Genomic DNA, 23,816 nt, shown 5'->3' on the forward strand with positions numbered 1-23,816 from the left:
AGAAATGGCAATCACACCCTATCGTCTTTGGAGAGGATAGCCTGTGGTCGTTTCATTTAAAATACAGTGTTTAAATAAAACCTTGGAGCAACCATTAAAAATAAGGGGATTTCAGCCAGGCATAGTGGCATATGCCCATAACCCCAGTACTCAGGGTGGGAGGGGAGTGAAGAAATATGACCTCTTCCAAGGATGTGGGGACGGGGGGGGGGGCAGGATTCAGCATCAGTGTGTGGCCCCTAAGCTATGCCACCCCTGGACTCTTTCACAGGAAGTGTAGATGGCATCCTCCGCACCTTTGATCTCTTCATGGCCTACAGTCCTGGCTATTTTGTGGTAGACATTGTGGCCCGAGACCTGGCCGGCCACAACGATACCGCCATCATCGGCATTTACATCCTGAGGGATGACCAGCGTGTTAAGATAGTCATCAATGAGATCCCCGACCGTGTGCGTGGCTTTGAGGAGGAGTTCATCCGCCTGCTCTCCAACATCACAGGCGCCATTGTCAACACCGATGATGTGCAGGTACCCTGAGGCCCCTAGGACGGGGCCAGTGGGAAGAGAAGGGGCAGATGAGGCACGTCCTTAGTCACTTCATAGCGACATGGCTTTGAGGGAAGGCCCCAGGTCTGTGGGCCTCCATTTCCGTATCCATAAATGAGGCTGATAATGAAAGAGCCCCGTGTGGAAGTTAGTGGCCAGATCAGGGAGATTTGGTAGTGACAGATCTCATCAGATACACTGGATGGTGCTCCTGCCAGATGCCTGCCCACCCCACCCCTTCCCATCCCACCCCATCCCATCCCTGTGCAAGCTCTACCCCACAAACCCCCTTCTCCCTAGTTCCATGTGGACAAGAAGGGGCGAGTGAACTTTGCACAGACAGAGCTGCTCATTCACGTGGTGAACCGGGACACAAACCGCATCCTGGACGTGGACAGGTAGGTGTGGGGGTCCGTGTCTGGCCTGACTGCCTGTTTTGAGGGATAGGAACCCCGAAAGGAGACACAAACTTTACTATCAGCCTCAGTGCGTGGTCAGAGCCGGGGGAGAGAATACAACGAGGCACCAGGAGCTGTGTTCATCCCTCTGGACCTCACTCTCTGTCTTAGGGTTTCTATGGCTGGGAAGAGACACCATGACCACGGCAACTCTTATAAAGGAAAACATTTAAGTGGGGCTGGCTTAGAGTTCAGGGGTTTAGCCCATTATTGCCAGAGTGGGAAGCATGGCGGCACATAGGCAGACATGGTGCTGGAGAGGTAGCTGAGAGCTCTACATCCAAATCCACAGGTAGCAGAAGAGAGACACTGGGCCTGGCTTGAGCATCTAAAACCTCAATGCCCACCCCGCACTCAGTGACACACTTCCTCCAACAAGGCCACACCTACTCCAAGAAGGCCACACCCCCTAATAGTACTGCTTCCTAATGACCAAGCATTCAAATCAATAAACCACCACACACTCCTTCCTTGTCTATAAAAAGTGTTGATTTGTTTGGGGTCCACCAGGATCTTGGACACAACCCTGGGGGCCCTGTAAGATGCTAAGCTCTCCCAGCCAGGTGGCTTTTCTCTTGCAAAGCTTCAGAGCAGAATGTGAACACTGGGGCTCCTGACAGAAGCAGAGCACGCTCCCCACCCCCACCCCCCCAGGCTGGAGGGTGGCTTCTGGAGGCGGTGGGTGGCTGAGGTGGAGCAGAGACCACGGCCCTTGTGCAGGGTCATCCAGATGATTGATGAGAACAAGGAACAGCTGCGGAACCTCTTCCGGAACTACAATGTCCTGGACGTGCAGCCTGCCATCTCTGTCCGGCTGCCCGAGGACATGTCTGCCCTGCAGGTACCCTGGCTGTGCCAGTCTCTGTGGTCTGGGCTGTGCCCCTGAACCCACGTGCTGATGGCTGGCCTGCTCTCTCCACAGATGGCCATCATTGTCCTAGCCATCCTTCTCTTCTTGGCTGCCATGCTCTTTGTCCTCATGAACTGGTACTACAGGACCGTGTGAGTGACCCTACCTCTGGCCTGAACCAGAATGGCCAAGGTCTCCTGGTCAGCAGGCACCAAGGCAGGCAGGGCCAAAGACCAGTGATAGCAAGGCAGCTTCCCTTATGGGACTGACTCTCCCCTCTTCCCTCCTCCCCTTTGCCTGTTCTCCCCTTCTCTCTCCATCCCTTCCTCCTCCTCCTCCTTCTCCTCTCTCTCTCTCTCTCTCCAGACACAAGAGGAAGCTCAAGGCCATTGTGGCTGGTTCTGCAGGTGAGTAAAGGCTGTTTGGGGGCCGGGGTAAGGCAGCCGGGTGCTCCTACTGGTTGTACCCTTTTCCTCCTCACTCAAATCCTCTCCCTGCAGGGAACCGTGGCTTCATTGACATCATGGACATGCCCAATACCAACAAATACTCCTTTGACGGGTGTGTGGCCTCCTCAAGTCTGCAGATACCCTTTGGAGATCCCTGCAGTACTCAGCTAGTGAGAAGTATCTGGAGCAGCCGCTGGCTGAAACATGGAGTGTGGGCACCCCCTAGTGGTCTAGTCGCTTCTCTGCACTCTCAGAAATGTGCGGTCCAGGTCCTGGTTACAAGGAGGCATAAGGGAGGGGAGTGAGTGGGTGAGGCTTCCCTGACAAAGCTGACCCAGGCTGGCATGCAGTCTTGGCTCTAGCAGGATCCTAGGGTAGAAGGATGTAGCCACAGGTGCCAGGGCAGAATTCCTCTGTAGACCTGCCGAAGGCGTTATAGCTGGCCAAGGGAATGGGTAGGTCTTAGAGGCAAGGCTATGAAGGCATTTTGCCCACCCTATCCCACTCTTCAACTGCAGAGCCAACCCTGTGTGGCTGGACCCTTTCTGCCGGAACCTGGAGCTGGCTGCACAGGCTGAGCATGAGGATGATCTGCCTGAGAACCTGAGTGAGATTGCAGATCTGTGGAACAGCCCCACCCGCACCCATGTGAGCCAGGGGAGAAGCCTGTGGCCAAGCTGGAGCCCTTGGAGGGTGGTCCCTTCTGCGGTCTGCATACGATGTCACCCTCTCTGCTCCAGCCAATGTTCCCTCTCCCCAGGGAACTTTTGGGCGTGAGCCAGCAGCAGTCAAGCCTGATGACGACCGATACCTGCGTGCAGCCATCCAGGAATATGACAACATTGCCAAGCTGGGCCAGATCATTCGAGAGGGGCCTATTAAGGTGAGCGCACCTATGAAGGGGCTCTGCACCCAGACCCTGTCTGAACTTGAACTCGAGGATGCAGAGAGATGGAAACCGTAGGTTTATCAGGACTGAAGGGAATTTGGGAAGTAGGACTAATGAGCCCTGTGGTGTCTTAGAGGCCATCCGGCTGGCCAGTGGTCAGGCTCTCCTCCCATCCTCTGCTCTAGGACGGCATACCTGTGTGCCCCTCACTGCCAGGGCAGTGTGTGCAAAGGGGTAGGGCAGGCGCCAGCCTAAGTGGAGAGTTAACCCTCTCCTTCCCTCAGGGCTCGCTGCTGAAGGTGGTCCTAGAGGATTACCTGCGGCTCAAAAAACTCTTTGCCCAGCGGATGGTGCAAAAAGCCTCCTCCTGCCATTCCTCCATCTCCGAGGTAGTGAGGTAGCCTCGGGAGCGGGGGACCTGTGTGCCAGTGTGCCGTGCCCCAGTCCTGGGGATGCTGCTTCTCTCACACTCTGCCACCCTGTCACTGGGGAGTTCTCTAGCTCCTCTCCTCTCCCTCCCTCCCTCTCTCAGCTAGCAGCCAAGCCCAAAGGCTTGGAGGAGGCTCTGGGAATTCAGAAAGGTTGTGCTGTTTGGACTCGGGGGGGGGGGGGGGGGGGTCTGTCCGTCCAAGAACCCCAAACCACCTTCTAAGGGGCCTTCACTTTAAGAAATGAGTCAGGAGGGCCCAGCAGGCCTACATTGGCTACTATTCCAGCAGCCAGAAATGGAGAGTTACACTGGGTTCCCTAAAGCCCATTTTCACCTGAGTGTATGTATGCTATCAAGAGGGACAGAAAGCCTCCGGCAGAGCAAATGTGCTCCTCCGATTTCTAGGGAGGTTCTACCTGGCCATGGCTTACTATCAACTTGGTTATAAACCTAAACGACACAGTGGTGTCCAGATTGACACCCACGTTTAATGACACGTGGTGACCCTTTTAATATGCAGCCTCTGCCCTCCATCCAAGAAGGCTGGCAGGCCTGCTGGGTAGATCCGTTAAATGAGATAGGGACGAAATGGTCACAGCCAGTGTGGTTCTGGGGTCGTCTATTCAAACCCCAGGCCCAGCCCTCTGTAGTTCCTGAGCTATAAGGGTATCCCACCTTTTGCAGCTGATCCACACTGAGCTGGATGAGGAGCCTGGGGACCACAGCCCAGGCCAGGGCAGCCTCCGTTTCCGCCACAAGCCACCCATGGAGCTCAAAGGGCCAGACGGAATACACATGGTTCACGGCAGCACGGGCACACTGCTGGCCACTGACCTCAACAGCTTGCCGGAGGATGACCAGAAGGGGCTGGACCGCTCCCTGGAGACCCTGACGGCCTCGGAGGCCACGGCCTTTGAGCGCAACGCCCGCACAGAGTCCGCCAAGTCCACACCTCTGCACAAGCTTCGAGATGTGATCATGGAGAGCCCCCTGGAAATCACAGAGCTGTGATGTCAAGCCTCGCTGCTGAGCAGCCCACCCAGGACCCTCCAGGGCAGGAGCATGGCCAACTCTCTGCCCAGGCCAGCCTTTGGGAGCGACCTCGGGCTGGCCCTGGCAGCCTACGCGGCTGTTCAGATCGGCCTCCTACCAGATACTGGTTCAGCGTCTGATCTCTACCTTCATAAAATTGGTTATTTTTTTAAGAAAACTTAACTTAAAAAATGCTAAGTGTCTAAGGACAAGGTAAGGAGGGTCACGGGGGGAGCCCCCAGAGACTGAGGACCAGCTCGGCCCCTCCTCCTGCCACCACAACGGAGCAGAGGCCCCAGCACAGGACTAACAACTCTTCTGGCACACCCCTGCCTCAGTTCAATTCCCATTGAACTTCCGCCTGCTGGACACCCAGGCGGCTCCCTGCCCCTACACACACACACACACACACACACACACACACGGTTGATATCGGCAACCAAGCATCCGTCCCACCTCCCTGTCTTCTTGACGTGTTAGTTGAGAGACATGACTGATGTTCCCTTGGGTTTCAAATGTAGAGTGTTCGTGTGTATTCCTTTTCTAAATTAAGTTATTCCCTCAAGATTTCCTCCAGGTTTTGTTTAACTGATACTCAATGAAAGTTTCTGGAATGCTCTGTTTAAAAAGAAAAGCAACTCCCATGGAACCAGCACTACCCTGACTCTGGTGACCTATGAGGTTCTGGGGGGGTGATGGGAGGAGCCTCTTGGCCAGGCAGGACCGCTAGGAACACGAAGGGGCAGTGGATGCAGAACCCACATGCCTCTGCCTGAGGTGTCGAAGAAACACAAGCCCAGATCTGGTTAACAACTTTATTAAGTCACAGAAACTTTAGTGCAAAACAAATTAAAATCTAGGTCCATTTAGCTGCACATGCCCATCCTGCTGGCTGTCTCCTGGAGGCACAAGAGAAGCTTCAGCTCAACAGACCAGCCAGGGTTCCAGACACCTACTCTACACAGAGACCCCAGTGTGTCACCCGCTGCCAGGCAGATGCTTCATCCGTAAGGAGAAAGGGCAAGTCAACAGGAGTTACAAGGCAGGAAAGGGGGCGCGCAGGGCCCTGACAGCCAGGCAGACAACACTGTTCACAGTCCTCACAACAACCAAAGGCCAGGCCCACATGGCATGGGCAAGTTACATTCAGAAGTTTCCCCTCCCACCCTAGCCCACAGAACCCCAAAGAAGGCAGACGGGGACACAGGAAAGCAGAGCGAAAGGCTGACCTAGATGGCAGTATCCCAAGCAAGCCACGTGCCGGTGCTTCTGAAATCTCTGTACTGTGACAACGGCAATCCATCATCCTAAAGACTTGATTAGTCTGTGCTTCGACTCAATCCAAAGGAATCTCCTTGGTACCGCAGGAAGGTGGCCACAGAAGCCCCCACCCCCGTACACCAAGTCAGGGCTCAGAAGACAGTCCTGCCCTCTGGCTCACCACCCCCTCCAGCAGGTGGGTGAAAGGGCAGCTGGAAGGCTGACGCCCTGAATGTCCTCATCCTTCCAGCAGAAAGGGGACACTGACAGGGGCTATCGGCACCTCTTACACGACAGTGATGCTACAAGATGGGGGAATGACAAAATGTGGGGGAGGGGGGAGGGGTCCTACTTAGAAGGAAGTCAAAAAGATCTGTGTTCATTATCCTAGACCCACAAGTAGGCTGCAACTTCTGCAAGCTGGAAAACTAGTTCCACACGTGGCGTTTGCAATGGTCGACAGCCTGGGAGGAGAAAAGGAGGCAGGTTAGGCTGCACACGACAAACATGCACGCTCACGTGCACGTCAGCATCACTCCAAAATGTGACCTTACTTCGTTCAAGTCACAGATGCTGAGAACCCAAGACATGATCAAAACAGGACCTGTGGCCCTCGGAGCTTTGAGAGCTCTTAAAATACTGGCCCAGAACCAGAGAGGCATAGCCCCTTGAGATCCTGTAGGAGCACCCCGGAGGCAGGACTCTAGAGCACTTCACCCACACTGTCAGTGGGTCCCTAGGTCCTGTTGCTTGACAAAAAAAAAACTTCAGGCCAACCAGCATGGGCTCAAAAGGGGCAGCCTCTGGCCCACATGCCACCCATGGGGTGTGATAGGCCAGCAGTGGCTCAGGCTGATTAATCTCCCCTGACAAGGAACCAAAGTTGAAAGATTATCAGAGGCCAGGTTCAACACCTAACTGGGGAAAGCCAGTTCCCCTCACCCCTGCCCTGCGGGCTGCTAAAAAAAAACCAAAAACCTACCTTTGGAGTACCCTTGAGTCAAGGCTCGTGCCCTAGGACCCATGAGGACTTGTGCATAGGCCCCGGGTCCTATAGGTTTGGTACAATCCCTAGTGATCATGTGAGAAATGGTGCTAGAGGACACTGGGTAAGCGCATGCCATGCAAGCCTAACACGCGGAGTTTGGTTCCCAGGACCCGCATGGACCCACGTCTCATTCTTTGACAAAGAGCACAGTTAGGGCCATGGCTCTCCTATTTCCATGAGGCAATCCCCAGCCACGCTGCAGAAGGCAGTCTAGAACACTCACATTGCACCGGGCTGCAGTCTCCATGTTCTGACACCAGTAGCTAGGGCCCCAGACACACTTCTCGGTTCCCAGCAGCAGCTTAGAGGCAGAAGGGCAAGCCCCGATTTTCTGTAGGAGAGAGGACAAGAGAAGGGGAAAATGAGCTGCCCAGCCCAGCGAGCCCCTTCAGAGCTGAGATTAAAGGATTTCCAGAATCTGATAGCAGTCTGGCTCCCCTGCTCCCCAACCCCATTCCACCCCGCTAGACCACATCCATGCTGCTACACAGCCCAGGCACCTGGCGAGACTCACCGAGCACACAAAGGAAGGATCCATCACTTGCACAAGGATTTCCACCAGCACAGGCTCATATTCGGCCACAAAGTCGTCACACTGCCAAGGCAAGGGACACAGGGTGTGGCTTTTGGTTGTATCCACATAGCCAGACATTCCAGAACGTAGGGTCTGGGGGGGATGACCTCACTAGCCTTTCCCATGGCTCCCTGTGCTGCCTCCCAGCCTAGGGCACAGAGGACCCCCTGCACACTTGCCCTGGGACAGACATGAGCAGTGAGCAGCCGTGCCCATACCTCCTTCTGGTAGGGGTCAGGCAGAAAGCTGCAGCCCTTCTCAAGGGCAGCCAGTATCTCCTCCTTGGTGCTGTTCTTCTCCAGGTTGTGTTCCAAATAGCTGACCAGTTTCTTGCACACCTCACAGAACCCACCAGTCTTCTGAGGCACGTGCGCTACACAGAGGACACAGGGCTGGGTGTTGGCGGGGTCCTCCCTGACCCGAGAGTGGCCTCTTGCGGCCCTTCCCTCCGGACGCTTTGGACTTACCACGCAATACAGGCTGTCTGGGCAGCTCGGGTTGTTTGGGAACTGCAGGAACGATGGGCAATGCAGGCTGCTCAAGCGTCTCCACTGAGTCAGGGCTGCCAGAGCAGAGGTGGACCATGCCACACAGGCCTGGGCTCACCTGATGGAAAAGGATGTCCAGCAGGGAGGGGCCGAACGTTTGTACCATCTCGGTGCACTTGGTCGAAGCAGGAGCGGGGAGCAGTGTGCATGCGGTGCCCACAGCTTTAATTATTAGTGCCTGGAACGGGTGAAAGGATCGTATCAGAGTGGAGCTAGACAGGAAGAGGAGGAGATCCTAGACCCACCAGGGAACGGGCCAACAGTGGGGTGCCAGAGCCCTCCCTCCTGGGTACTGGGGTGTGCATCTGTCAGGAGACCATGCCCCAGGGGCACCTTCTGACACTGGAATACAGAGAGGGGGCGTCCCCGTGGCAAGGAGGCAGCATACCTCAGTGTTCTTGTTCATAATTAGTTCGGACAACTTATTCATCACAAACTGGCAAGCCTGGCAGAAGATAATGTTCTGGGCCTGTGAAGGGCGAAAGGAGAATGTTTTCAGGCTGGGACCTGACCCCCTCAGGCACGTTCCTGCCACAGAATGGCAGACAGGACAGGACAGTAACCTCAGGCCACTGCCTGCCTGCCCACTGCAATGTGATGGTGACTTCCTCAGTGCAACCCTCTAACTACGGGGTGGAAGGCCATCCCTTTCCTCAACCTTCTAGAACCCCCTCTACCCCCAAACCACCCTAGTTTCCATGCTCCAGGAAGTAAAGTAGAGAGCGGTTCCTTCCCGCAACAGCTGTTCCCCTGGACGTTTCATCACTTTGCTATCTATCCTATGTTCACAAGCGAGAGGTAGACGGCAGGGTAGAACAGATCTGGTACCTGCCTGTTGGGACGTCCATGTCTGCTCGGGATTTCCTGAAACCTCATCACCACCTGAAACTGCTGCTCAGAATCCACCTCTGGTAAGGTGGTGCTGGCAGGGAGCCTCTACCTGCCGTGTTTCCTCTCTGCTGTCTGTCCAAGAGGCCCTTGGAGTGCAGTGTATTCCAAAGACTAGAATCCTTAATTCAAACCACTGCCTTCTTTCTCTCCGTGAAATGGAGGGAGTGGGGGGAGGAGGAAGTGGTACCCAGACAATCCCCTATTCTTCTATGAGATGCCTTGTCCTCTCCCCTGTGGCCACACACTGAGAACAGAGGAGACGGAACAGGAGACAGCTGGTGGCCAGACGCCATGGGTGTTCTAGAACCAAAGGCGTGTGTGCAGAAGAACACGACAAGGGGACAGCCGGGGACCAGACAACACAGGTGTTCATGAATCAGAAGAGTGTGCATGTCCTCCGTGTGAAGGCAGCAGGTCCTGAGCAGGCAGAACGTATGTTCCATGAACACCAGGCATCCCAAAACACTACCTGACCCACAGTCATGCTCAATGCAGACTCATTATGGCATGGAGCAGTGTACCCTGAGGGTGCTAAGGACACAGTACTGCCTATGTACACACACAGACAGGCAACAAGCCCGAAGAGGCTTCTGCCCAGCCTCAGGGCACGTGGTCTCGGAACCTCCAGTTTGTACTGTGGCTCTGGAGACAGGACCCAGGAAACAGATGTGGAATGGCTAGCTTGGAGGCAGCCAGGCCCTCGACCAGTTGGCGAGGCCTGCTGAAGAATAGTAGTATCCCAAAGGCCTGGGGCACTCAGAAATCCTCCAGGTCTCAACTTCAAACACATTTCGAAGCCAGACAGGGCACCAAAGTATGTGACTGCGAGGATGTGACGGCATGGAAAAGAGTAAGTAGGCTGTCGGCTCCCCTCAGCACACGGCAGTGACAGAAAGTACCTCATAAGAGGAGTCCATGAGTTCCAGGCCAGGGAAGATGTTCTTGATGGCCTCACTGGCAGGGACCAGGGTTTTCATTGGTACTTTCTTGACCTCATCACAGAAGCCAGCCAGAGCACAGATTTCCTTGGGTTGCTGAAGAAAACAGAGTCGATGTCAGCCAGCCTGTGCCTGCTACCCTCCGACCCCCTCCTGAGACACCAAGGTCAGGGTACTAAGGCCCTGGCCTAAAGCTGCTGACTCCTCCCACTCAGGCTGAGGTTTCAGATTCAATCCAAAGGGCTCTGCTTAAAGACAAGAGCATGGACACCATTCCATCTGGAGGAAGGGGCCTGTAGCCTCTGCTGCTCCAGTCAGGGCCACCATAAGATAGTCCTCTAGCACTTTTTGTTCCCCCAAGGATGGCTGGGCTACAGAATTCTCCCAGCTCACTGTCAGAGGTAAGCTCTCTAGAGAGAAACCACAGGCCCATGATCTCACAGAAAAGCCCAATGTGCCAGAACTAAAACCACACGGACTCCCTTCACTGACAGCACCATTTAAAATGGTGCATTACGAGGAAGAAATGCCAGCTTCCCCTAAAAGCCACAGTCTGTGTTCACAACAGCCACACAGTACATGTGAGAGTCCAGGACCCAAGCTGATGAGGCATTTTCAGCCACAAGGGCTTCACGCAGATCCCCTCTCACCATTTGGACACCAAGCCACAGAGAACCAAGTGTGAATATTCTGACCATCCGTCACAGTGCAAAAGCCAGGAGCAAGCCCCATCCACAGACCCTGGGTCTTGTGTGAACCAACTGCAACCAGCGCCCAGCTCTTCGCCCAGCATGGGAGCATGGATGCTGAGAGCTAGACCATGAGCATGGTCCACCCGTACAACTGGGGCTAAAGAACTAAGGTCATGCCAGGCGGTGGTGGCACATGCCTGTAATCCCAGCACTTGGGAGGCAGAGCCAGGTGGACCTCTGTGAGTCTGAGACAAGCCTGGTCTACAGAGCGAGATCCAGGACAGGTTCCAAAACTGCACAGAGAAACCCTGTCTCGAAAAACCAAAAAAAGAACGAAGGTCATGTGTCCTAAACTCCCTGTCTATGACACATGTTAAGATTAGGAGACAAGGGTCAGAATGAGACTAAAGGTACAAAAGCTTTTTTTTTTTGGTTGGGGGGGGGTATGTGCCAAGATTTAGGGGGTCCGTCTCTCTGGGGCTGCATAAATGAAAATTCAGGCATTTCGATTTAAGTCCTTTCCTGTGAGATTCAAATCTAGAACTCAAATCCTAGAGCCTGAAGGCAATATTCAGCACAGACTCAAAAGGGCAAATGGCTCAGCTGGTACGGACTAAACCTTGATTCCCACAGCATGCCATCCGCTGAGGCCCCAGGACCCATTCCCTGAAGGGTAGACCTCACAGCTGAGAGACCATGTACAAGTCTCTCCATCCAGCAAGTCAGGCCACTGTCTAAAGCTAGTCTGCTCATGCAGAAGCATTTCTGGGGTCAGGAAAACAGCACAAAGTCATGCAATGCCACCCGCTGTGAAGGGCACGAGGTGCTTCTACCAGGGCCTGTGCCTTCACTGAAGGAAGCTAAGGTACCGCCATCATCACCCTGGCGACAGGCATGTGTGCTGGGGCTGACCTAAGCATAGGCTCTGCTAGCTTCCCTCCCTTCTGGCCCCCCAAAAAGGGAAGGTAAGCCTCCATGGCCTGAAAGTGCTCAATCTCAGGGGAAGCATGCCTAGTATGGGGGGGACCCTTGTCATACCTGTCAGAGCTCACCATGCCAGACCAAAAAAAAAAAAGAAGCAAAAACAAAAAAATGAGAGGAGAGCCAACCACTAAAAGCAGCAGCCACTACCACAGGCAAAGTCTCATCACATACCTGATCCTGCTGGTGAACAAAAAAACAGGAAATCGGAGGGGAAAATAGGAGAAAGGAGAGGATACAACAGTTAAGAAAAATTAAAACAACAGTCAGGCAGTTACGCAGGCATAAGGACGTCATAAAGTTCAAGGACAACACCCTGACGGTAAGGGAAGGACAGGGGCCTAGGAAGCTAGTCCAGCCCTGAAGGGACAGGCCATGCTAGGCAGCTGGTGGAAACTGTCCTTGGGAAGGGCCTCCATCCCTGGAGCTAATCACACCTGGCCTTTCTGAGGGCCACAGATAGCAAAGTCCCCAACCTCAGGCCAGACACCAGCCTGCAAGGTGGATGTGTGGGCTTTGGTTAGGAATTCCAGCTTCAGTCATCCTAAGTGACAAACGGAGGGATGCAGAGACGTGGCTAAAAGGAAGCTATCATTCCAAAGACAGTCTACTTTACCAACAAAGGTCATAGAAATAGTCATATAAATTAGGATCTGTCCACGTTTTGGATTAATATGTAGCCGAATACAAGGGTAATCACCAGTTGGGCATCGTGGTACACGCCTTTAATCCCAGCATCTGGGAGGTAAAGGCGGGCGGATCTCAGGCCAGCAAGAGCTACAAACTGAGACCATTATTTTGGGGGAAAAGGCAAATGAAACTATTTCCCCTGGGGGGAAAAAGTTGTTGGTTTTTTTTGTTTGTTTTTGGTTTTTTTTTGGGGGGAAAAAGGCAAATTAAACTAAGATGGCATATAAAATGTTCTCACTGATAAGTCTTCAAAACTCCAATGATTTGATATTTGATACATAGAACATTTTTTAAAAAAACTCTCTCCACACTATAATAAAAATGACTCAAGTCACCCGGAAGGAAGGAAGCATCATCTCACCAGGCCATTTCACATCAAAGGTTTATCTTTACCATGGAGGTCTTTATAAGCTGCCTTTAGGTGTTTTTACTATTCAGGGCATGGGCAATGATCCTAAACAAACCACCACAGGGACTGCCTGTGGAGCAGGTCAGTCCAGCAGCTGGGTGGTAACCATACACAAAGCAGGAAAGGGCCTACGTTCAAGCGTGACCAAGGACGCAGGAGCCTGTGAGAGCGGAGACAAGTGCATCCCACCTACTCAGCTCTGTCGGTTAGTGTGGAGCCAACTCCTGCTCCCTGGGGTCTGAAAAGCCAGTGCTGACCAATAGTCTAGCTGTCTCCAATGCCCCATGTTTCCATCTCTCACAGGCAATGAGCCTCCACCCCAACGCCCTGGACATCTTCAGATGGCATCAGGAGCTGGGGTAGTGAGCAGCTGATCCTACTTCAGAGCTCTGCTAGGCTGGCCTCCTTCCCTCCCGACACAGAACACAGGCTACCCTTGGAATTCTCCCACCCTGGTTTAGCAGCAGGGCACGATACCCCTACAGATCCCAGCGTTCAGCCAGACACTAGCAATCTGATGGCCAGCTCACGCATGCACAGACTAGCAAGCCCCAGGCGACCAGGACAGCTAATGAGGGCAGTCCGGGATCGCATCAGCTAAGGAAGACTTTGCTGGCAGGAGGGAGGGCTGGGATCAGGAGTAGGGAGTTGACTTTGGCCCACAAGTGGAAAACAAGGAGGATCCTAAAGTATGGAGCTGTCAAGTGCGGACGCCAACCAGAAGCCCCTGGCCACCTACCATGTGCATCATCATCTGGACGGCCACTTGAGAGTACTGGTCCACGTAGTTCTTGCACTGTAGAGAGAAAGGTTCAGTTCATCACAACCCAAACGGCACCTCAACAGTGCTGGCACCTCAACAGTGCCGACTGGTGACTTGCACGTGGACACAGACAGGCCTATAATCCCAGCAACCGGAGACTGAGGTCAGCCTGAGCAACACAGACAGATCTGCTCTCACCAGGAAAAAAAAAATTCCCAGAACAGATCTAAGTGTCTCCTCAGATCTACTAAGATAAAGCAGCAATTAGGCTATTCTACCCTCTATTAAAAAAAAAAATGTGGAGATGTTATAACAAAAGACCTTAGAGTCCTCAGTGTTGGACAATCTAAATGCCCCAAGGCCACAGAGCCACCGTTACTAGCAATCTAGAGAATGTGGCTGCAAAACACTGTTAAAAACCTTCCAAAGCCATTCACATGCTCTCAGGATACTAAGTGGGTCCTGAGGCCACAGAACCAAATATCCTGCAAGCTATTAGATCCACTTGGGGGGGGGGGGGGACGACTCAGACCACAGCCATGCTTTTAAAAACAGGTTCTAGGGGCTGGAGAGGTGGCTCAGTGGTTAAGAGCAGTGGCTCTTCCAGAGGTCCTGAGTTCAGTTCCCAGCAACCACATGGTGGCTCACAACCATCTGCAATGAGATCTGGTGCCCTCTTCTGGTGTGCAGGTGTACATGCAGGCAGAGCACTGTATACATGAAAAATAAAAATAAATCTTAAAACAACGAACAAACAAAAACAGCTTCTAGGGCAGGCAAGACGATTCTGTGGGTAAAGGCAAGGTCACAAAGCCTGATGAGTTCTACCCCTGAGGACCCACAACTAATTCCCACAGGTTGTCCTCTGACAGTAAAATAGTTCTAGTGATTCTAATATACGGTGACAGGAAAGGACAAACAAACAAACAAAACCAGCTTTACCCAAGTTTTCTTCCAGTGCTAACTCACTAATCAAAATATATGTACAGTACACCCCACTAAAAGCAGTCAGGCAAAGAGAAACTCCGAGAGAAACACCACTTCCTCAGAGCCAGTGGGGTGGCCACTACTTGCTCCCACCTTAGCCCAGACAGAACACATCCAAAGTGTGGGGGCCAGAGGCTCACCATGTCAGCCATGCCGGGCCCCAGGCGGTCACACTCCTCCTTGACGTGCTCCACGAAGCCCTGGACAAAGGTGGAGTTGGTCCTCACAGCAGTCTGGATGTCAGTCACCATCTTGACACAGTCCTGGCAGACATCGTCGTTCACCTACAAGGAGAAGAGCAGCAAGCTCCGGGGAGATGTCACAGCTCACCGGCTACGGGAGCTCCCGGGAGCCAGGCTCTTAACCTCGGGGCCATTCATTCCGCTAACAGTACTACGCGGGGCTGGCGGTGGGACGTGGCCTGAAGTGAGAGGGGTGGGCATCTTTGCATATTTAAAGTATCCCATTCTTTAAAAACTACAGAGTCGAGGGACAGGATGGCGAAGTTCTGTTCAGCACTGTGTGACGCGTTCCCACTGCGCTCACCCTGACTCCACCCGCCTTCAGCTAACCTTGGATGGTGGCTGGCTGCGGGGGCGATCCTGAGGGTACAGCAGGAGAGGGACATTGGCCATGAAGGGGGCAACCACACTGGCCATGTCTACTTCCGGGATCTTGTTGGACTCAAGCTGCTTCTGGTAGTTTTGCTCAGCCAAGTGCTTCTGAAGAGACTGGCAGAGGTTGAGTGCAGAGCACACTTCCCCGGGGTTGCTCTGGAATGGAGAAGAGACAGCTGAAGGGCCTCCCCACGGGGCAAGAGAACCCTTTTGTCCTCCAGCCGGTTCCTCCCCTGTGTCCATCAAAAAGAACACTACACTACGCAGCGTACCTGGGACGAACAGGAAAGTTACAACGAAGTACCTAACCTGCAGAGGTCTCCCAGCCCCCCGAAATGTCACTGCTGCTCACTATCGGCTCTTCCTTAAAGGAAGATGAGCCACTCAGTAGAGAGGAGGAAGGGCCAGGTCAGCCACTGAGTCACGGCCACGGTCCACTCACAAGCTGCAAGCTAACACTGCCCACTGGTTTCAAACAAACACCTTCCATGTGGCTCACAAATTCTCATCTCTTACTATGACTCATACTCATGACCACCTCAGGAACATCTCCAGTTTACACCCAATTCTACCCCATTCAACCTGCTCCCTTGCGTGGCCATTTTAGCACTACCAACTCCCCCAGAGACCTAGAAGATGTCCCCAGCCCTTCAGGCTCCTGTATTCCCCCTCTATGAGTAAGGCCAGTCTATTCATTCTTCAAAACACAATGTGTGTCTGTCCATCTCCACTGTCCCCACCACACCTCCAGCAATACTGCAGTGTCCTTCCTGGGTGTCTCGCCATGGGACATAGAAGGCCCTGTGTCACCTGCCCACCTTCCCCACAAAACCTTGGTTCCATCTTTGGCACCCTTAGCCCCAGTGGCTGGCTTTTTCAGCACCTCTCCTTCCTGAAGGCCTTTCAAATTCCACAAAACCGAGCTCCTGGCTCACGCCTGACCCCTAGCTTCTGGCACCCAGTGTGGGCACAGTACCCACGTGCTGTGACAAGTGAGCATCTTAGCAGCTGTTCCCACACTACATCCCCAGGATGATTCCTCAACCCCTCACGCACAGAGATGAAGCCATGTGCTTGCTCTAGAATAGAGGCCTGAGTTACTGATTTCTAGCTGTCGACAAGACGCAGGAGTCCAAGGCACTCCAGCCCCAGCAAAGCACAGACGGGCAAGCCACCATGGCACGACTGTCTCACGCAAGGAGCCCTGGGAAGAGCTGCAAGAGAAACGCAAAGCCAGGAGCACACTTCCCTTTCCAGCCCCTCTGCTCTGGGCCCCGGCCCCATCACCTACCATCTCCCCCTTAATCATGTCCAGGATGACAGGCAGGTAAGAATCCACCGCCTCCTTGCACGAGTTCGACAGGCTGGACTCGTGAATCCACTCACAGGTCTTCTCCAGGTAACGAAGGATCTTCTCCTGCAAGGGGACACAGCACAAAGGTCCTTCATCGGTGACTCCGGCCACAATCAAGGCCTGAGTCTGGATCCTCAGCACCCAGACACATAAAAGCCAGGGTGGGCAAAGCACACCTCAAACCCCAGTGCCGGCGCTGGAGGAGGCAAGGAACGTTTACGTGTATGGAAACAAACAGGCAGATCCCAAGGGGTAGCTGCCCAGAGAGGCTAGCTGAGATGACAAGGCCGTGTTTAGTGAATTAAATGAAGAGAGACAGAGGCAGACACTCCAAGTCACCCTCAGCCTCCATATGCCCACACACAGAGGAGCAGACCCACACAACACATGGACACACACAAAAATGGCGGTGTTATGGCTGGGTGTGGTGGTGCAGTCCTACAATTCCAGCACTCAGACAGCTAAGGCAAGCCTGGGCTACCGATCAAGACTCCGAGTTAACAAAACAGGCAGTACTGTAGCCTTTAATCCCCCCGCCCCGCCTGGGAAGCAGACAGAGGCAGCTCTTAGTTTGGGGGCAGCCTGCTCTACGAAGAGAGTTCTCTGCAGAGCAACACTCTGCCTCCAAAAAAAAAGAAAAGAAAAAGGAGGCAAGATGGCTCGAGAATTGCTGCTCTTGAGAAGACCTGGGTTCGGTTCTCAGCACCCACACAGTGGCTCACAAGCACCTGCAGCTCCAATTCATGGGACTCTGTGCCTTCTTTTGACCTGTGAGCACCGGGCACACAGATGGACAAATATACACACGCAGGCAAAACACCCATCCACATAGAAGAAACATAAATTTTAAAAAAGTTTTTTAGTCTTTTTATTTATTTTTAATTTATTTTTTATTACACTCATGATATTCATTAAGATTTTAAAGACAATTAAAACCCTTAAAAATTAAAAATAAAATCTTTAAGACCAAAACAAACCCACTCTGTCAGGTTTAGCATGTCCTGTAAGGCCCAGCATGCCAGTGTTTGCCAGTTCTGGACCAACACCACTCCTCTCTGGAGCCCAGAGCCACAGGTGTCCGAAGACACCCAGCCTCCAGCCACAGCCCACACCCACCCTCCCTCCACAGTAGCTCACCTGGGTGGCATTGTTTTTCAGCAAGTTCCCAGCTTCAGTGACAACAGTTTTGCATATGTCGCATGGAAGGGATTTCTAAGAGGAAAAGAACATGACAGAGAAAGTTCTGTGTGTCTGGACACTTCACCCAATGAACCCCCAAGGAGCTGTCCTAATCCCCACCGAGCTACCGATCCAGAAGACTGCACAGTCCTCCCTCAACGCACACAAAACTTGCTAAGAGGAAGCAATACTCAAAACAGGACTGAAAGCAAATGAGAAGCCAAATGAAATCCTGGCCACAAGACACCGATTTTCCACCAAGTGATTAGGTAATGTTTAATCAAGTTTTCTTCTCTTGCTAAAAGTTCAAGTTCAGAACCCAAACTCCAATAAGACACACTCAGTCCGTCCGTCCGTCCCACTGGTGTGACTCAGCACAAGCCAGTAGCAGCCCCATCATTCTGTGCTTAGTCCCTGAGGTCTGGTACAGATCAGGATGCATGGGAAGTCTGCCCAGCTCCGTCCATTCCTCAGAGCCCCACATTAACACGTTCCATTCATCATCACTGACATGAAGGCAGTCATCTTCCCCAGCCCAGTTACAGCTGGAAACAAAATGGCATAGCTACCACCAGGGCTCAATGTTCCGCCCGGTTGGGGGATGAGGGAAGGTGAGCCAATGGAGTCTGAGCTTCCCGGGATGAATGACGAAGGCGGATGCCTGTGTGCCTGCCTGTGTGCCTGCACCACAACCCACCAGCCCCTCCCCTGGCGAGTGGGGTAGACACTGAAGGAGAAGGCCCACAAGGGAGTGTGGGGCCACCAAAAGATGGGGTACCTATGGGACAGGACTCTGAGTCCCCGCTTCTGAAGTAAGCTGGACACAACCAGGGGCAGGTCCTGTCTGTCACAGGATCCCCAAGGAGATCAGGATCAAGTGTTCTAAGGACACTGGGAGGCTGCAGAGGGAGGGCAGCGTGGGGCTGGCACTCACCGCTGTGGGCTTGCTCCACACCATCTGCTGGCAGTGTTTCAGGGCCCCGCAATCCACCGCCGTCTTCAGGTCTCTGCACAGCACGCCTGAGCCCCCAGCACATATCTTCGGGTCTTGGACAGGGGTGGTCAGAGCTAAAAGGAGAACCAGCGTTGAGAAGGGGCCCCTTTCCAACAAGCCCGGTACATAAGTCTGCAGCGCTACGGACTAGCCCTGCCTGCCGGCTGAGCAGTCACTGGGCCCTCGCCAGCCCATGAAACACTAACTGCATCACAGAAATGGCTGGCCAGGTAAAGAACCTGTCCCAAGTCATGAGACTGCAGGACACCTTTGTCCTGTTTAGCTATTATAAACAGTATCAGGTTTTTGAATCCTCAAAATCTGATTATAGCAATCCTAGTACTCAGGAGGCTGAGGCAGGGGATGGGGAGTTTGGGGCCAGCCTGGGCTATACAATCAGATGCTATCTCAAAACAAAAAACAAACAATCCCAGAGATTTTATCAGACACAGAGGAAGATGGGATAGCATGAGGAGCAACTTCTGATGAAAATACTAGACACTTGGCCCAAGTCACACAAGAAAACCCCACAGCCCTCAGTCACACTGCTTCACCTTGAACACCCAGTAAGTCACCCTGCCTGCATCCTACAGACATGTGGTCCACACACAGACCCCTGAGCAGGCTCTTCCTAAGACTAAGGGATGAATGACATGCTCCGTTACTGCGTCCACAAGCTCCACTGAGGTTCCCTAACAGTTGGAGCAAGCTCACCTGACAGCCTACACCTCTTCAGTTACCATCACATGAATCATAATCTGCTGCCACACTCCTGCCTCCCCTGCTCGCTCGTGCTCTCGCTCTCTCTCTCTCCCTCCCTCCCTCCCTCCCTCCCTCCCTCCCTCCCTCTCTCTCTCTCTCTCTCTCTCTCTCTCTCACACACACACACACACACACACACACACACATACACATTACAAACGCATCTCATTTCCAAACTCAATACCCAGAGGCCAAGCCAGGCTGAAAACAGGTGGTGAGGGTCATAAGGCAAAGGATTCCTAGGAGCTAAGCTATACACACTGCCTGGGGCCTGCCCTGGGTTCCAGGTCAGCCTGGGCTACATACAGGAAAACAATGTATGCTCCCAAACAAAAAAGCACATTGCCTGGTACTACCGTGGTGAGGAATGAAAGGTACCAAATGGGTCTCTGGTTAAAGGACTGCACAGTGGCAGGCACACGGGGAACCAGAAGCCGGCAAGCTCAAAGACTAGCACACCAGGAAGGCAGAGACAGCTGACGGCTAGCATTGACTATTTCCTCCATCTTCACCAGGGACTTGCTATAGTGCCCCAAATCCACCAGGCTTCTGGGAACCTCGCTTGCCTTCACAAGCTCAAGCCACAGGCAGGCCCTGTGGTTGTCTTGTCCTCTAGGAACTTGACACAGAAACCATGCTCAGTCATGACGCTCTTTGTTTTGGCCAGGAGAGACTGAGGTCTGAAAGTACCGGACACACATGCATCCAACAAACCTAGCATCTTATTTGGTCCCCCAGCACCCTCTCCAACGACCTGTCCCTAAGAGGGGGGGGCACTCTTTGGGCAACACCCCAGCAGTGGCTAGAGATCTGAGGCCACGGGACAAGCAGGCTCACATCTGCGCTTTAACCACAAAACCTAAGGGTGCAGAAGTGAAAAAGAGGGGGAGAAACAGGTGGCAGAGCACCCCACTGGACAGCTCAGTAAGAAAACCGAGGCACGGCGGCGGCTGGCCTGCCTGCAAACCCCACGCTAGGGAGGTGGAGAGAGAATGGTCGACCTGAGCTGTGAGACTCTTGTCTCAAAGAGAGAAAGTGATGGGGGAGGGGGGCTGGCTCAGGGGGGGAAGGTGGATCCCAGGACCCACGGGGAGGAAGCAGGGAAAGTATCTAAGATACACATGGTGGCTTTCAAACAGGGAGGGACCTGTCCTGCCTAGGGCAGGGAGCTGTTTCTAGACCCCAGAGCACCGAGCAACTAAAGCAGAGGCCCTCCTTAACACCACAGGGACACACCAAGGGAAGGGCTAGGCTGCCGCTTCTTAGGCGGTGACATCCAGCCCCGAGGTATTTATCAACAACCAGTGCAGTAATTACCCAGGGCTGGAGACGGCATTCTGCTCTTGCAGAGGACCTGAATTAATACCTGTAACTCCAGCTCCAGGAAGATCTCACTCTTCTGGCCTCCGTGGGCACCCATACTCATGTACACACACACACACACACACACACACACACACACACACACACACACACTCAAAAACACCCATACTCATGTACACATACACACACACACACACACACACTCAAAAACAAAGCTAAATCTTTTTTCAAAAAATCACCCCAAACCGCTTTCTGGCCAGTCGTTTCCCAGAATACGTTCGCAGGCAATGTTTTGGCCTTTCTTCTCACCCTCCCACACCCTGTCCTTAAAACCAACTTCCTTCTGAGGTGGCTGGTTAGCTCCCTCTAAGAAAGTTCTTAGAATGTTTGCCTGAGCTCCTAGCGGGTCCTGGTTCAACCCGCCCTTACTCATGTCCTTACAGCCGTGAACAGCACTCAGCATGCACAAGTTAAACCACACTTCAAGTCAAGGGCCTGACACCAGAGTCAAAGCCCTGGCTGCAAAAGTTCTCCCTGGGGGAAGGAAGAGGGGGAGCTGTTGTCTGTCCTTCACCCCTTTAGTCTGCTGAGATAAGGTCTCTATATATGCAGCTCAGGCTGGCCTCAAACTCAAATCCTCCTGCCTCAGCCTCCCTAGTGCTGAGATGAAGAAGTATGTCAACCATACCTGGCTTCAGCCTTAATCCTGGCACTTGCGAGGCTAACGAAGGCCTCTGTGAGTTCAAGGCCAGCTTGATCCACACACACAGTTAGTTCCAGGCCAACCAGGACTGGCATGTGAAACCCTTTCTCAGTAACAATGGTCACAGAAACCTGTAATCCCAGCACCTGGAAGACCGAGGAAGAAGGACTACTATAGACTAGGGCTAGCCTGGGGCTTCAGTGAATACAAAGCCTGTCTGGTATTCACAGAAAACCTTGTCTCAGAAACGCAAAACCGAGGCTGGGTGTGGTGATACACAGCTTTAATCCTGGCACTCGGATACAATGGCAGGTGGTTCTCCGGCTAGCCAGGGCTATAATGAGACCCTGTCTCAAACAAACAAACAAACAAACAAACAAACAAAAATGGCTACAAAGGTTGATATAGCTCAATGGCAAATAGAGCACTTGCCTAGCCCATGTGGGAACCAGGTTCAATGAAATAACCTAAAATAAAACTAGAGAATTATATGGTAATAAGAATGACTGACGGGAGTCCGGCTCTGGGTTTCAGAGCGGCCCCAGATGCCAGAGACAAAACACTCCCAGAGAGCTGGTGGGATGGCTCAGCAGGTAAAGGTGCTTATTGCCAAGCTTGATGGCCTAAGCTTGATCCCCAGGACCACATGGTGGAAAGAACTGACTCTTACAACTTGCACACTGTGGCATGTGTGTCTACACATGTACAAATAAGTAAATGTGTGTGTGTGTGTGCGCGCGCGCGCACACGCTTAAGAAACACTCAGAAGTCAGGTGTAGTGGTTTACACCTAAAAGCCCAACATTTGGGAGGCTGAGGCAGGGGGATTATGGAAGCCAGCAGGTACTTAACAAGAGCCTGTCTCCAGAACAAAATGAATCAACAAGATGACTCCATGGGTAAGATATGCGTGCTGCCAAGCTTGGCAACCCGAATCAGATCCTCAGAACCTGTATGATAGAAGGAGAGAACCCCCACAAGTTGACCTCTGACCTCCACACTCACACCATGGCACATGTACACCTACCACCCTCCACCCACACATACACCAAACACAAGGCGGAGAGGCCAGGATTGCTCACAGAGCCCTGTGTGGTCTGGGCACTCTTGAGACATCTTGAAGGATTTAAAGCTTCAGACTAAGACTCCTTAGGCCTATCACATCCCCTGAGTAACATTTAATTAGACGTGGCACAGAACTTGACCTGTCTCCCAACCTAGCTCGGCCACTTCCTGTGCAAACAGCCTTAAGCAAGCCACTCCTCTTCCAAGCCTGTGTGTGCGCCCCTAAACTGAAGCTTCTGATGTCAGGGGACCGACTGTGAAGAGTTAAGATGATCTAATCATACACCAACACCTCAACCACCACCCCTTCATCTCGCAGGGCCTGGAGGGGCCTTGCCCTTATTTACGTGGTGCTTGCTTCTAGTCATGAGCCCTGGAGATCTTCTTCAAGGGATCTGCCAGCATGACCCGACACCTATAAAACATGTGCTGTCACACGACGCAGTGAGTGCCGTGGTCGTCTGCAGCTGTAGCCGGGACAGCAGCAGGATCTCCTGGTGACCCACTCTCCTGATCACAACAGAGGGCTCACACCAACTGGACCGAAGCTGTTCTCTCGGCCCACTGGACTTTTATTTTATTAGGGACATGGGAGAGCAGAGACCTGGACAGCTATAGGCCAACAAACTCGGAGGCTGTTAGTCACTGACCCCAAGACCCAGGACCCAGTCACGCAAAGGGAGTGAGCCCCAGGACATCTGCCAGGAGCCCAGAACACAGTTCTGGTTTCTCTAGGGGCAAACCAAGTCCTGCACAAGTCAGAACAAGGGGAGCCCAGCATGGAGCAAACACAGCAGTTGCAGTGCATTGTGACCTGTAATACTGGGCAGTGGCTACCAGCTAATGACCCTCCAAGGAACTCCCTACACCAGACTCACTCTTCAGAACACACCTGGAACTTATTCTTTATTTTGTGCACATGTGTGTGTGTGCATGTCACAAATGTGCACGCATGTATGCGTGGAGCTCAATCTTAAGTGTCATTCCTCAGGAGCATCTACCTTGTTTTTTTGACACAGGGTCTCTCACTAGGACCTGGGGTTCACTCACATATTACATCACCACAACTGACAGAAAGCCCCAGGATCCACCTGTCTCTGCCGCCCCAGTGCTGGGACTAAACACCACCGTATGGGGCTTGTAGAAGCTAGGGATCAAACTCGGTCCTCATGTTTGCTGAGCCCTCGTCCCAGTCCAGCAACCCATAACATGTAGAAACACTTACCTACTTCTGCTCCTTTTCTTGAAGGGCAAGGACGACAGCCGAGACCAACCAGGACTGAACCCCCAGCCTGGCTGTATACTAACCTCGATAACTAGCTCACATCTGCACGAATAGGAACCATCTATGGACCTCTGTGAAGATGAAATTAGGAAGCACATGG

General features: G+C 52.9%; 2 protein-coding genes across 4 annotated transcripts in view; one reads left to right on the plus strand and one right to left on the minus strand.

Moving 5' to 3' along the window:
- Positions 1 to 5,309, plus strand: part of Cdh23 (cadherin related 23) — a 379,482-nt gene extending 374,173 nt beyond the window's left edge. For 2 of the 3 annotated variants that reach the window (XM_052744904.1, XM_052744905.1), the window contains 9 exons: positions 272 to 528; positions 847 to 944; positions 1,725 to 1,845; positions 1,927 to 2,006; positions 2,221 to 2,261; positions 2,355 to 2,415; positions 2,822 to 2,951; positions 3,064 to 3,186; positions 4,307 to 5,309. In XM_052744904.1, the coding sequence (XP_052600864.1) occupies positions 272 to 528; positions 847 to 944; positions 1,725 to 1,845; positions 1,927 to 2,006; positions 2,221 to 2,261; positions 2,355 to 2,415; positions 2,822 to 2,951; positions 3,064 to 3,186; positions 4,307 to 4,633 (1,238 nt within the window). In that variant the 3' untranslated portion in view covers positions 4,634 to 5,309. Of the gene's footprint in view, positions 1 to 271; positions 529 to 846; positions 945 to 1,724; positions 1,846 to 1,926; positions 2,007 to 2,220; positions 2,262 to 2,354; positions 2,416 to 2,821; positions 2,952 to 3,063; positions 3,187 to 3,476; positions 3,582 to 4,306 lie in introns of all 3 variants that reach the window. The other variant, XM_052744906.1, reaches the window with a different exon arrangement.
- A 146-nt stretch (positions 5,310 to 5,455) lies between these two features.
- Psap (prosaposin) overlaps positions 5,456 to 23,816 on the minus strand; it is a 29,566-nt gene continuing 11,205 nt past the window's right edge. The window contains exons 2-14 of the mRNA XM_052744907.1: positions 18,520 to 18,653; positions 17,544 to 17,618; positions 16,344 to 16,469; positions 15,008 to 15,208; positions 14,576 to 14,719; positions 13,425 to 13,481; positions 9,875 to 10,009; positions 8,473 to 8,553; positions 8,004 to 8,262; positions 7,755 to 7,909; positions 7,477 to 7,557; positions 7,186 to 7,293; positions 5,456 to 6,378 (exon numbers count right to left, since the gene is read on the minus strand). Coding sequence (XP_052600867.1) covers positions 6,343 to 6,378; positions 7,186 to 7,293; positions 7,477 to 7,557; positions 7,755 to 7,909; positions 8,004 to 8,262; positions 8,473 to 8,553; positions 9,875 to 10,009; positions 13,425 to 13,481; positions 14,576 to 14,719; positions 15,008 to 15,208; positions 16,344 to 16,469; positions 17,544 to 17,618; positions 18,520 to 18,653 — 1,592 coding nt within the window. The 3' untranslated portion in view covers positions 5,456 to 6,342. The remainder of the gene's footprint in view (positions 6,379 to 7,185; positions 7,294 to 7,476; positions 7,558 to 7,754; positions 7,910 to 8,003; positions 8,263 to 8,472; positions 8,554 to 9,874; positions 10,010 to 13,424; positions 13,482 to 14,575; positions 14,720 to 15,007; positions 15,209 to 16,343; positions 16,470 to 17,543; positions 17,619 to 18,519; positions 18,654 to 23,816) is intronic.

The sequence above is a fragment of the Peromyscus californicus genome, unplaced genomic scaffold (genome assembly GCF_007827085.1).
Source record: "Peromyscus californicus insignis strain IS unplaced genomic scaffold, ASM782708v3 Scaffold_19__1_contigs__length_69161282, whole genome shotgun sequence".
In the NCBI taxonomy this organism is placed as follows: Eukaryota; Metazoa; Chordata; class Mammalia; order Rodentia; family Cricetidae; genus Peromyscus; species Peromyscus californicus.